General features: G+C 41.9%; 1 protein-coding gene across 2 annotated transcripts in view; it reads right to left on the minus strand.

The window, feature by feature from the left end:
• The window catches only part of ralgps2 (Ral GEF with PH domain and SH3 binding motif 2), a 110,527-nt gene that overhangs the window by 65,360 nt on the left and 30,870 nt on the right, over positions 1 to 14,297 (minus strand). For both annotated transcript variants that reach the window (XM_088927123.1, XM_088927122.1), the window contains exon 5: positions 13,790 to 13,840. In XM_088927123.1, coding sequence (XP_088783249.1) covers positions 13,790 to 13,840 — 51 coding nt within the window. The remainder of the gene's footprint in view (positions 1 to 13,789; positions 13,841 to 14,297) is intronic.

The raw sequence follows: 14,297 nt of genomic DNA on the forward strand, positions 1-14,297 counted from the left end.
GCCTTCAGGCTGGTTTGGAAAATTAAAGTGACAATAATGTACTTGTGACAGTGGAGCCTAAGAACACTTAAAAGGATGACAAGACTGCTCTGTTAGGTTGTGGAGTCCCAAATCCCTGGATCAGGACAAATAAACAAACGTGTCTATATGTGAACCCACGCAGGAGGAGGAGAACACTGACCACAGTCAGTCAGCCAGACTCAAAGCTGAAGGCACAGCAGTTATATTTGGATGAGTTGCTCATTCCAAACCTTAAAGTCACAAACACTTAACACTGCTGGTTTATTTTACTGACGTTCAAGTTTACATACCAGAATTTAAACAGCAATTTCCCTGTAATTTCTTTCTCTCTTTAGTTTTGGTAAATGAGTTCAGGATGTTCATATTACATAATAAGGCACTGAAAGTTAAAGAACTAATTATCTTAAGTGTGGGCAACCAATTGCTCTTTATGTACAGCACGCTTGCACTGAGAAGGTTTCACCATGAAACCCACCAGGGAAAGAGAGAGAGAGAGGCAGGGAGGAGCAGCAGCAATATCTCACCTGTGATGACTCAGCAGTGATAGCATTCGATTCTTTTTCATAGGGAAAAACATTTCAGTTTTACAGAAAATTAACAACAGCTATATTGTTCAGTAAGTTATCAACAGAATATACAGCTAACATCATGCCTGACAGAAGTTAAATGGCACACACCTGCTTCCACCCTTAACCAAGTGGATTTCATACTCCAACAGATTCGGTTTCTCACTGCATTAGAGCAGAATGGTTTCTGCAAGAGTGACCTGAGAAGGAAAAATCTTCTGCACGTCAGAACAAATGAATCATTTGGCTAATGAAATCCATATATTTTGAATCAGTACTTCAAAAGTATAAACTCCAAACAGATGTGAAACCAAAGATGTCAATCAAAAAATAAATCCCAAATGTGTAAACTTTGTTTTCCAAAACAAATTCTGTTGGTCATTGACCTACCTTTGTAAAGTCTCCTGACCTTAAAAGAAAGTCTTCCCAAGCTAATGGGAGGAGGCTCTACACTGTACTTGTGCAATTCCTTGTAATTTGTCTCTTTAATTCAAAACACTTTATTCATTCCTAGAGAGGCAATTTAAGAAAACAACTGCAGAGATATGCAGGACTCGAACCCAGGTCGCTGGGGCGGAAACGTATAAGAGTCAGGAGTTCAGCTGACTGAGCTACAGTAAACTTAGATTGAGCAGCGGAGAACTCAGTCAGGTACGGTAACATTTTAGACAACTGAAAGGGCAGATTAGTTCAGTGCTCCTGTGTGGAGAAGCAGAAGACACGAGCTTGGAGAGCGACACTTTCATACATGAACCATCTCATTGCATCTCATGGATACATTTTCCGTCTATCAGCATAGCCTGGAGTGGAAGGCTGTCCTGTGCTACAGGGCTGGAGACTTCGGACTTTGTGACATAGGCCTTATGTGTCGAAGCAGCCTTTCCGAACCCGTGACTGTGCAACACAGCAGCAAGCGATGAAAGGACAGCTGAAATACTCTGCACAACCAAACCAGTCGGCTACTTCAAAACATAAGGCCTATGGAGCTGTGAAACAAAAACACGATAATTTGAATGTGTACCAATGAAACTGGTACAAGAATTTAACGTAGAGGCTACCCTTGGTCTCTTGGCCACTTCACTGGTTTCCTGCAGCTGTGTTATGAAGCCGTGCTGGGCCCTCAGAGAAAACAAGGCTGTGCAGAACTGCAGAAGTCTGAGATACAAGAATGAAGTCACTGCCTGATTGAACAGGACACATAAATTAAAAAAAAAAACCTGCACACTCTTATTTCAGAATTAACTGCCAGACAAAGAGTTCTTTTTAAAAAGTATTGTTCGCATTAAGAATAATTATTTAGACGTTGACAGTGTTTAGATTTCAATGAAAAAGTTAAATGCACATCCCCGGACAAGGTACAGAATGAAAATATGATCCGAACGATGAAAAAATAATCTCTTGCAATGCATCTGGAGAACTGTATTTGACTTGCAATTATATGTTTAAACATTAACGTCTCAGAACCTAATGCAACAGCTGTTACTACGATGGATTAATACAGTGTAATTAAAAGGAATTTTCATTGAGAAAATCTGAGTAGAAATTGTTGTGACAAAGAACTTTTGTTGAGTGTGATGCGGTTTGCAGTGAGACGCTATGTAACAATTTTTGCTGGAATCCATGGCCGAGAAGTACCAGGGGCACCCACATCACTTGGTCTAAACCCTGATTTAACTTGTGACAATTCCCAGAATGATCCACTATTCCATACTAAACTTGCACACTACTAAAGATTCAAAGGCAGTAGCTGAATGACAAATTTATTTTGGTCAGCCGAATTAGAACAGAACATGAGGCAAATGGGTTGCTAAGAAAACAAAATCTCTCTAAATCTCTGCATTGATTTACAGATTCCTGCCTCCCACAGTCCCTGGTACTCAGCTCCCAGATTCCCATCTCTATTCATTTTCACAATCTTTCCTTTGTTCTCCTTACTCATCCCTTGCCCAACATGGCTCATGGCTGTTCTCTCACTCAGTCCTCCCAAAACATGGTATTTTGTCTTATTTTTACTCTTAAAATTAATCTGCTTTATTTCTCTGCAGCTCTCACACAAACAGATCTCGACCCAACTCTAACCTCTTTGGTAGGTGGCACTCTGCACTCTGGAATTGCCAAGCCAGGCGGTGGTATTCTTCGGATCAGATGTTAAACCAAGAGCCTGACTAAGTACTTAGTCACTAAAAGTTCCCATGGCACTTTTATAAAGTGTAGTGTTGATAACCCCTGTGTTCTTCTTTAAATTCCCCTTTAATTCAACTGGATGAAGCAATTTATCACTTCTCCTGATCTGCTGTGTCCCCCAGGCAGGTCCCCTCTTATATGTGAAGTGCTTCAGCATACTATGAGATGAAAGTAGATCTCGAAACACATGGAATTATTAGGTATTAACTAAAAGCTTCACATAATGCTGGTGGATTATCCCCTGTGTTACAGGGAAATACAAACCGACATCAGTACATGCTTCCTGGAGGAAAAATGGATTGGTTTTAAGTTTGTATTAACCTGACATAAGGACTGCACTCCTGTACCACCCTCGAATCTGTTCCAGCCACAAAAGTTCTTCCCTGGGTACTCAACGTCTATCTAATCCTGCCACTCACGGGTCATTCTGAGTGAGTGTCCTGCCCAGCAGTTTCACAAGATATTACTGTATTACTTTCTCCTGCGTATTACTTGCGTTTAAACAAATCTTAAGCACAATCACAGTCATTTTTTCTAACTTAATTAGCTCCCTCTGCAAATAGCACGCCCCTGTGAAGGTACACAAGGCCATGAAAACCGCAGTATAGCAGTTTAAGCCCACTTTAAATATGAAATGGAATCCAAACTTAAACATTGCAAAGGCCTCAATTCCTCAATTAGTGCTTTAAAAGTCTCCGTCGACTCAACTGCCTGAAGATTTACGTTTCCAAACAAATTAATACAAATTTAAACAAATCTGTGAGCCTGAAAACCATCTGGAAACAACTAGCTTGTCTGGCCGTAAAAAAGAAAATTCAATTAGCGAGGGTCAGAGCTGTGGAAGCACACAGGAGCGGAGGTACAGTGGGGAGGGGTGATGAATCCGAAGCACATGGAAGGAGGAGATGCCAGGTTTCACAGCTGACATTGCAACCCCTTGCCATCAAATGTTCACCTTGAGGGTTTACATTTATTTGGGAGAAAACACCACAAAAGATGACAAACATACAGGCCTTCACTGCCTGCCAGTGACAATACCAGCCAGGAAGAAAACCACCAGAAATTTGTTATGCAGCAAGGCTGGATTTAATATATGGTTGGCTATGAGGCTGCGCTCCAAAATATTGGCAGTAAAAATAAATTGTAAAATGTCAAATTATCCTTTGATTCACAATTAACACATAAAATCAAACTTTTCAGAGGCGGCAACACCAACGATTGAGACTACTAGTAAACCACTGCCCGTAAATCTCTGCACTAAAATGAGCCCATTAGCTTAAGAAAAACGAAAGCCCATTTTTGTCACAAACTGCAGTAATGGACTTCAGGACTGCTACAACACGTAGTGCTGCCTGTCAAAAGCATCCATGCCATTTTTAGAAACGGAAATAGTAAAATTCACAGTTATACTAAAACTAAATTTAATATCCTTTTACAACACATTAAACCAGCAGGAATCTGAAATAACACTTATTCATGGGGCTGTTAACTTTTATATTAACGGTTTAATGAAAACTTGAAAATAAGCAGAAGCTCACGCAACGCAAAATAGGCCGTTATCGGCAGCAGCATTGACTGATGACTTTATACTACAGTGCAAAAGCTGCAATGAAGTTTAACAGAGCAGTAAAGCACACAGGTCGCTGGCTGACTCGATATGCCTCTTTTGGGCTATATGAACATTAGATTAGGACTCAGGTTTTCCAAGGATTTATGTCAATATCAGGAGCAGCCAGTTAGTCCCTTTGCCAATAAAAAGCTGCCAGAAGGTCTTTGATGAGACACTTCTTTTGTGGTCCCAGAGAGAATCAAAGGCAACAGTGCGCTATGTGTTGTCCTTGTGTCAAAGACCCGCTGAGCTGGACATGCACAGTGCAGCTCAGTGCATTTCAAAGCCCCCTCCCCCCCAGACTCCACAGCAGGCCCAGCCACTCCTCTTCATATCAAGAGATCCTCACGTCCAGCTGGATTCAATGGGGAGTCAGCACTAAAAAGGAAAAGCACCTTAAAAGAACCACTGTTTCAGAGCCCACTGTGCTGATGCTAGGGTTCACATAGTTCATCTTCTCCTCTATTTTGCATTCCTGACCTAATGTAGGAAACGCACATGTTGAAGCAGTGGGTATGTGTATAACAAGCGTTTTAAAAGCAATCTTGAGGTCTTGAAGATGCTGTCTTTCTAATTAAATGAAACTAAAATAGTCCTGAAATACTCCAGAGTAAACACTGCGAATTCAATTAACAGTTTCTTCCTACAGTTTTCAGTCTATCATTTTCCGTAAGGAGACCCCTTCAGTTCTGTGAATTCTTGCCAATTCATTTCTCCAAAGAAAGGGTGGGAAGAACAGAGTAGCAGTAACATGTAAAACTCAACTATGCATGTCAAGCTGAAATGACATTATCCTTACAGAGACAGAGACCCACAGGCCTCAGGCTAAGCCGTGACACTGATAAGCACACAGCTCTGCGGGATGTCAAACTCAGGGTATGTCTGAGTCCTGAGCTTCTGCCTGGAGGCACTGCCAGTCTAAGGACCAAGGAACACAAGCAGCTCTGCCCTCTAGTCTAGCCCTGGAGAGACGGCAGACAGGGTGTGATAATCTTGCCCATGCCAGCTCCAGGGAGTATCACCAGGGCTGTAAGGATTTATTAGAAAGATGCTTGAAAGTTAGAGATGGCAAAAAAAAAATCATAAAGCTAAGCTATTGTAACAAACAGCTGACATACAGGTTGTACGAGCCGGTTGCAGCGCGGTGATGGCACGGGCCTCTACTCCGCTGCGCATAACAGGGAGGTTAGCCGCCAAAGCTGAGGAAGGTCTTTTTTAGCTCAGCCGGCAAAACCCCTGTTGAGCAACGCCGGGGACCCGGGTTCGACCCCATGTGACGAGGGCACAAGTCTGAGAACCCGAATTCGCTACACTATGCTTAACAAGCAAAATCTCCACTGCTCAGCCTTACACACTGTAGAGGAAGCCTGAGCTTTAGCAACACCTCAGACAGAGGTAAAACACAAACTGACTTCCATGAGCACGACATGTGCCAGTATATCAACTCTAAATTGGCCTTGGTCACCTTTAAGCCCCAAATTCAAGACAGCCTCTGCTCTTGCCAGCTCAGAATGTTACAGTGAAGCCACCCCTTTCTTGATTATACTTTACAGTACCTCGAGCAACAGGCCTACACTTCATTGCCAATCAGATCATCCGCTTCACATGGCCCAGGGAGTGAAAAAGCAAAAGATCTTTGCCTTTATCTTTTGTTACAGTATACAAGGAAAGGAGACCTTGATGCTTATTACATGCAGCGACAAATGTAATGCAAACAGACAGAGGACTGAAAGGAAAAACTGGGAATGGAATTGGTAACGCTAACAAAACAGTCTCACCGGCTTTATTAAATTAATGCTAAAAAAAGAAGGCTAAATCTGCCACTCTGTCTCCAGTAGAAAGACTGGAAAGGTCTTCCATGCACTGCCAGTTTAAATTCCACTCAAGCTGCCAGACAGGAACGTTGCCCATATGATGAAAACTGAGGGACGTGAAGCAGAATGAAACTATGGGTCCATTCAGAGCGCCTGCGGTTTTGAGCAGCACTCAGGACAGAGGAGGCTCATGGAAAGCTGATCGTGCAGTGCTGGAAGAGACTTCAAAGTGAGCAGGAACATTTTCTGCAACAGGGGACTCGGATACAAAACAGCGCTCCAGCGTGTGTGAGGTACAGTCCTGTCACCCACCTGCTCCAATCAAAGAGGTACATAAGAAGCAGTGTGCTAGGAAACACAGCGAAATCCTTAGGGCGCAAGACACAGTGAAACAGAACCTCCACACTCATTTCAAATGCCGCACGTACAAAAAAAGGTTTTCTTACAAAATTAGTTTTGAATTTTGAGACACATCAAAACCAAGGGACAATTATGAGTTTAAAGCTGAGGCACGGAAACTTCAGATTGCTTTACAAGATGACCAGATGTCCTTATTATATCCACATTTTCAGGAAGAGGAAACAATGAGTGGATAATGGCTAGATGTGCATTAACCTGTCACCCGTGTCCAGTACGAGAATGTGTGAGTCATGCTCCAGAGTTCAGCGTCTCTTTCGCTAAAAACATCTCACTTTCAAGTGCAGGACTTTCAGACATCAACGGGCTTCAAGACTCCTTATGCTACAAAACTGGATCCTGTTTGATGTTACTTATTTGAAGAAATATTATCTGAAAAACAAGCCGAAGTGAATTTGCTTTACAGTTTTTTTTTAAGTTACTTGGTTAAAAAAAATGGTGCTTGTTTTTTCAAACAAACCCACCCACGACAGCTGTTTGTCATTACTGCGACCATTTAAATCAGTTACATGAAGGAAATATGACAAGGCGAAACATACTTGAACAGCTTCCGACCTCATTTGAGAGAGATTTGGAAGAAATAACCATCATTTACGCAACTACAATATCGAGTCATCTGTGTTCCTACTCAGACATCTTAGCACTTCCCATTTAAAGCTGTTGGTGCTCCTTATTTATTTAAAATGTAAAACTCTAAACCAGCCTGAAACAGAGACACAAGGTTTCTGCATTCTGCCCCTGGCCACTGCCACCCCAGCTGAGGCTGAGCAACCATCAAGCTATCGTCACACTGCTAAAGAAAACCAGACTTGCCCTTGAACAAACATTTAATAAAATTCAGATTATAAGGTCTGCAAGAAAAATCTGCACGAGTTACACTTTTCAGCCGTCCAACACGTCTCCCTCCATTCTTCTTTAATATGGTTTTACATTTTCCAGAAACCAAAACAAGCCAAATAACCCATAGGGATCCGAGTAGATTTCTACATCCTGCCCAGCATCGAGGCCAGAAACAAAACCGTTTCTCTTCGCAGTGATAAATTTGCTCACTGCTACGGGAATACAGACAATAGAGATTGCTCTAGTCTGAAAAACAAATCCTTTTGCAGGAATATCTGAGTGCTCTCTGAGCGTGTCAAGCAGGGTTTTATTTTCCATGCAAGATGCGTCATTAAGATAAACATCAAAGTCGATTTCCAGCAGCACAGCAAGTTGGTGCCTCTCAATTCACGAAGTTATTGCAACCCCCCGGCTTAAATGAGCCCACATCCACTGATATTACTTTGTCTCTGCAATGCCCATCACTTTAAGAGCGAAAATGAATGTCCACATCTTATCCACATACTAATTTGGAAGAAATCTCTATCCAAGGCAAATTCTTTACCCACATGATTGAGTGCATGTGGTGTGCCTGACTCGTCATCACCTACAGCACTTCCTCAGATACTACCATCAAGCAAAGGAGATGTGATGATAATATCATGTCAGACACTGGATGAGCTCCCAACGGTGCTGTTGTAAAGCGACAGAGACTGGCACGTGTAAAACAGATGTAAAGAAGGACTGCAGCAATGCTCCTCCACATCTATATCCACCTTGGAAAAATACAGCCCTCGATAAATCCACGACCAAAGACGGGGCATATTTTTCTGGGACAACGTGGCAAGGACGCAGATCAGCCTGGCTTCCCCCCCCCCAAAAAAAAACATCTAATTTAGTTGTCTTTTAGCTCCATGCCAGGTCCTGTCACTGGCTACTGTAATGCTGCTCTGGCCGTATCCGAGAGCACAGTGAAAACCGGGGCCAGGTTTCCAGGTACTCCAGGTCAGCTCAAGAGACAGTGCAGCAGCAGAGCGCCTATATTTCTAACATTATGAAGGAGCATTGCTTTTGAAGACAAAAACTCTTTACTCATAATGTACTGCCTGTAATGAAAACTGCAGACCTGGGAAAAACCAGGCAGTCTGCTTGTTATTTACTATTAATGCTTTGACACTGAGTAATAGACCAGTGCCCCCACTTTTTTTCTTTCTAATGCACAGATGTGCTTTTTCCATTATAAATCTGAATGAGAGAGAACTGCAGGACTGGAAACTTCAGCCTGCTCCATCATACACACACACAGCAGCGCTCATTCTCTAACAAAAACATCATGTGCCGCTGGCCCTGCCAAACTCTTGCACCGCTCATCCCTCCTCGGCAGACCCTCTCCCCAGCTCCGCAGGAGGACTGGAGCCTGCACGGCTCTCTTCTGTGTACTATAGGTACCGCAAAGCCGACCCCACGTTCTGGCATGTGTTTGTCCTAGCAGGCAAACTAGGAAGCCCGATCTGACTTAATTGTTGGCAAAACATGTGAGTTTCATTAATCACACACACAAAATGTGATTAATCCTTTGATTAAGCATCCTTTCACAATGAGCCCCAATGATGTGTTGACTCAACAGGCAGAAACATGGCATTGACAACACGTATAGTATTTAATATGTGGAATACAAAATTGAATCAGGTTTGGAAACCACACCTCCGGCACACTAACTCTGAACACTGGGGTCCCCCAGGGGTGTGTGCCTAGTCCATTGCTCTACTCCCTCTATACCCACGACTGTAAGGCCAAACACAACACCAACTCCATCATCAAGTTTGCCGATGACACCACAGTTGTAGGTCTGATCACAGACAATGATGAGAGGGCCTACAGGGAGGAGGTCAATCTCCTTACAACGTGGTGTGATGACAACAACCTCACCCTCAACGTCAGCAAAACCAAGGAGCTGATCGTTGATTTCAGGAAACTGCAAACCGGACATGCCCCTATCCACATCAACGGGACTGAAGTGGAAAGGGTCAGTAACTTTAAATTCCTTGGTGTCCATATCACCGAGGACCTCACATGGTCTTTCAACACCACCTGTCTGATCAAGAAAGCGCAACTACTTCCTTAGACGGTTGAAGAAGGCTAAGATATGTCCCCAGATCCTCACTAACTTTTACAGATGCACTACAGAAAGCACACTGACAGGCTGCATCACAGTGTGGTATGGCAACTGCAGTGCTGCTGACCGCAAAGCCCTACAGCGGGTGGTGAAAACTGCCCAGTCCATCACTGGGGTTGCCCTCCCATCTATCCAGGACATTTATGACAGACGGTGCTTGAGGAAAGCTCTAAGCATCATCAAAGACCCCACACACCCCAGCTACAGACTTTATGATCTGCTACCATCTGGAAAACGGTACCGGAGCATTCGGGCCCGGACTACCAGACTCAGAGACAGTTTTTACCCCCGCACTATCAAACTGTTAAACTCCCAGCCTCTCTCACTCTCACCTCTCACCTATGATCTGAACCTCACAGTGCCTTCTTCCTTTCTTTCTTACCAAAAACCCAAACACACATTGAAAATCTACCTCTACCATACATGTCAAAAGCTCACTCCCCATAATTTCTATCCCTTTATTTTATTCTGTTGATGCATATTTTTGCACATAACCTGTTACCTTTTTGTTGTTTTGCACACTGCCTGTTGTTGTTTTTTTGCACACTGCCTGATGTCTCTGTCTTTTTTTGTTACACAATTGTATTGTTGTTCTTGGTTTTTTTTTCTCTTTGTACTACTTATGTCCGAGAGTTAGCTAAATAGCATTTAGTTATACCATATACCATGTATATGAGTGTAATGACAATAAACTTGAACTTGAATAAAGGTCTAAAAAGTCATTTTAGAAATCACTGTGCTTTAATCTTCTTCATTTGTGTTCATATACTTTTTAATCGGTTATGTAATTTTCTCTCATTCTTGAGCTCTTTTTCCGATTATATTTTCTAGAGCACAGCAATAATTTACACCTGCATAATCTCATGAAGAGGTTTAGACTGATTTTACGCTTGATAAATGATCAGCGCTCTGGGTTCTTCATTGTATAAGAAGAACTTGGGGATTTCAAATCCAGTAACCAATAAGATTTATCATTGATTTTCCCCTGGCGTCCTGTAACACACAATTTAAAGCCAGGGTCAAGTATCCCAGCACTGTCCCTTCTCTCACCCTGGCAGTGAAAGGAGAGTCAGGTGTTGCAGGTTAGTCTGGGGGCCACTGGGGGGGGTCAGTAATGGTTGACAAGGTAGGGCATAATGACGTTTAGAGGGATTTCCTCATGTTGTATATCTGAAGCCAATGTTGATCAAAACTCAGTTATTAAAACTGTGAGAAATCAATTATAAAATCAAGAATTTTAAGTTTATTCCACATCGACAGCAGAGTATGTCAAGACAATCTATGAGCATTCTCACATCAGTTTGAAATTCCAAAGTGCCCCCTACTGGTCCATCAGTATCTCTTCCAGTACGAGCCTGGTCTCCCTGACATTTCGTACACTAGCGTACAGAGGAACTGGTTAGTTTCCAAGAACAAGCAAGAGGGGGTTTTCTAGTTCCATCAGGAAGCTCATCTCATCATATTAAAATATCTGACCCAGACAGGTGTCACTTAAACCTTGAGAAAACAGGTTACAAATCTGCTGCTTTTCCAATGAGTTTAAATTCATTTATTTTTTCCAATGATCAATCTACACTGTCATTGACGATCTGATGATGATAAGTGGAGATTATTTTCAATCCCATCTGGCAGTTACCACTATTGATTTCAAATTTCATCAGCCATTTATAGAATTAAGTCACACATGAAGACAGTATTGAGGTATTTTTTTTAAAGACAGCACACAATAATGCTTGAAAAAAATTAAAATCATACATATAGTTTATTATAAATTTGTTGCTGGTGGTGATTTTAAGCCTCACAGTGGCAAGACCATACTAATAGTTTTGTCTGTCATAAGGTATACCCGACACAAAATTATTAGAATAATTATTCTTAAGGTATAACTCTGAAATTAAAACAGCAAGAAAACATTTAAGTGAAAGAGGTGAGGAAACCAACTGTTCACTTCAAGCCCTGAAAATGAAACATGGGATTTAAAAATAAGTGAGGGAACTAAGGTGTCAGTAATTATATTTAGAAACAATGACAAAGAACCATTTGACCTGAGGCACTGACACATGTCCAATACCTTCACACATATGCATACAAAAGAAAATAATTAAAAAAAGAGACTTCTGTGTTCAACAGAGGGTCAGTTTTGAAGCAGAAAGAGGTCAGTTCAAATTTCTGTTGTGCTTCTGCTTAAGGCTGGAACGACTTAGCTGATACTAGCCCACATGGTGTCTGTGAAGACATGATGATTTTACAGACCAGATGTGGCAAGCCTTAAACACAAGTTAGCTCTGTCTGCAACAGAACACAGTTTCAAAGGACAACAGCTGGAGCTGCAGCTTACAGCTTACAGCCTGAAGGGTTTGCCTGGGTGAATAAATGAGTCTACGAACCTCCATATATTACAGTGTCAACTGATTGTATGGTTTTACAGATACAACTTAAGAGGTTCAGTTTATGACACCCTCTTTCCTTGCCTATTCCCCCAACAATGCTACACAGACAATAAGCAATAAGCACAACATGCACAAAATAACTTTCGTGACACCAACTTGTGTGGCAGCACACATTATTTACTTCCTGAGAAGGGCAAAAAGAAACAGGAAAACTGACCTGCTCCTTTACCTGGCCTGATGAAGATCAGAGAAAGATTTCCATAAAATAACAAAGCTGCAGCAAAGCTCCAAAAAAATACATATTTTAAAACACATCTGAAAGCAGATCACTTTAAATACATGATGGTGTTTCCTATTGAGTCTGTCAGTTCGTGGGAGCCTGAAATACAGGCTGATGAAATGCGGGTTGACTAGACCAAGTCAGAATAAGAAAGACCGGAGGATTTAAGGCACCGAAAGTGCCAAGAGCCAGTTCCACTTATAGGAGCTGTGTGCCTTGGTTAACCTGCAGCAAACCATTTGACTGTCACAATTCTTCAGTTGTCAGAAAGAGTAAAGCAATCAGGTATACTAATTTTTTCACATTTATGCTAAAGCCAAAATAGTTTGAAAATTAAAATGCATTTATTTGCCAAGTTCTTTGGCTGAAAACAGACAGCCTCAGATCACAAGGTAATGTTCCAGATTCAGAAGGATATCCTTAACCCTCAAGTACCATAAAAAACATTACTTATTTTATGACGAAAATGTGTCATTAATTTATATTCATGTATAGAGTCTGCTTCCACAGCCTTGTTTATTAAGCCTGCCTTATTAAGGAGGAGGGGAATCAAAACAAGAGTAGTTTACTGCTCTGCTGAGTCTTAGTATTGGCTGTATAAAGCAATGACACATGGACTGCAGATACACAGCCACTTTTAAGTCAACGCAACTGCTGTAGCGATGACTGAGCTCAAGGACAATTCTGTATGACTACTGGATTGAAACACACTGCCCTCTGGTGGATAGTTCAATTACAACAACAGCAGAAGGAACAGCCATGACCAACAGGATGCTCACACTACTTACATTCTCTTCAAATAAGGCAGATGGAACAGGAAAGGGGTTAATGCACAGTCAAAGGGGTTGAAAGATCTCATAAAGAAATCATCACAAATTGGCTTATTTCTGAGGAATAAGATTGTGAAGAAATCTGTATCAGATTTCCAGTTCATTGAGGGCTCTGTAGCACCCTAGGGGATATGTCTAAGAGCACTTTGAATTGAAACATTTGATGTCTCCTGCACCACTGTGTGGTAGAAAAGCTTAATCACACCATCTGATCTCAGTTTGTAGGCCTGGCTGTGCCAGAAATTCCTTTCGTATCACACCAAAGATAAGTACTGAGATGGGAGACCTCTCAGGAAAACAAAGTGGCAGGTGTAAGTGGCACACGAATTTCCGAACCAAAATACAAAACCAAACCAAAAACCAAAAGCAGTGTGGTGACTGCTGTAGGAGGTGTAGTGTTAAAACCAGGTCCCCGAAATCACGAAAGGTCATGGAACAGAGGTGTTAACTCAATTGTCCTGGGCATATACAATGTGGGCTCCCCAAGTGTATTGGTATCTCAATCTTCTACCTGATCTGCTGAATAATGCTGAATAATGAGGTTGATGGTGCCTGACTGCAGCCACATGTCACTATGTACTTCAGGACTGGGTGAGAAGGGTTCTGTTCGATGTGTACAGCACTTTGGGTCCTTTGAAAAGAAAGCGCTATATAAATGCAAGGAATTCTTAGTTATTACTCACCTCAGGCTGAATGGCCTTAAACACAGGAGCATCCATCAGTGTTATCTGACCCTAATGGACAAAACAAAGAGAGCTTTGATATTTTAATTCTTTCATTTAAAAAAATGACATCACAGCTGGAACGACTCGGTGATTAATCTAGTTTATGAGAAACCACGTGAAACTGTGGTCGAGTTACAACTATGGGGTTCTTATGTCAGCTATAGTGTTTTTCATTCTTTCCTCCGTCAGAGAAGCTGCATTATGAATATGAATCCCAGCACTTCGATCTCTGAAGTAAGGCCTTGGGGATAACTGACTTAAGTTATAACCACTGATTACTGTCGTCGTAAAAAGTCACAGATATGGATGCAAGCAGTTGATTCCCATTCTCTAGGGTTAAAGACTGGGACAGTCTTCTGTGTGGAGTTTGCATGTTCTCCCCAAAATCACAATGGTTTTCTGTGCGTGTTCCAATTTCCTTCAATTGTGACAGGTGTCTCTCAGTATGTGTGAGTGAATATGCATG

Source organism: Atractosteus spatula, chromosome 11 (genome assembly GCF_055471065.1).
Source record: "Atractosteus spatula isolate fAtrSpa1 chromosome 11, fAtrSpa1.hap1, whole genome shotgun sequence".
NCBI classification, from domain to species: Eukaryota; Metazoa; Chordata; class Actinopteri; order Semionotiformes; family Lepisosteidae; genus Atractosteus; species Atractosteus spatula.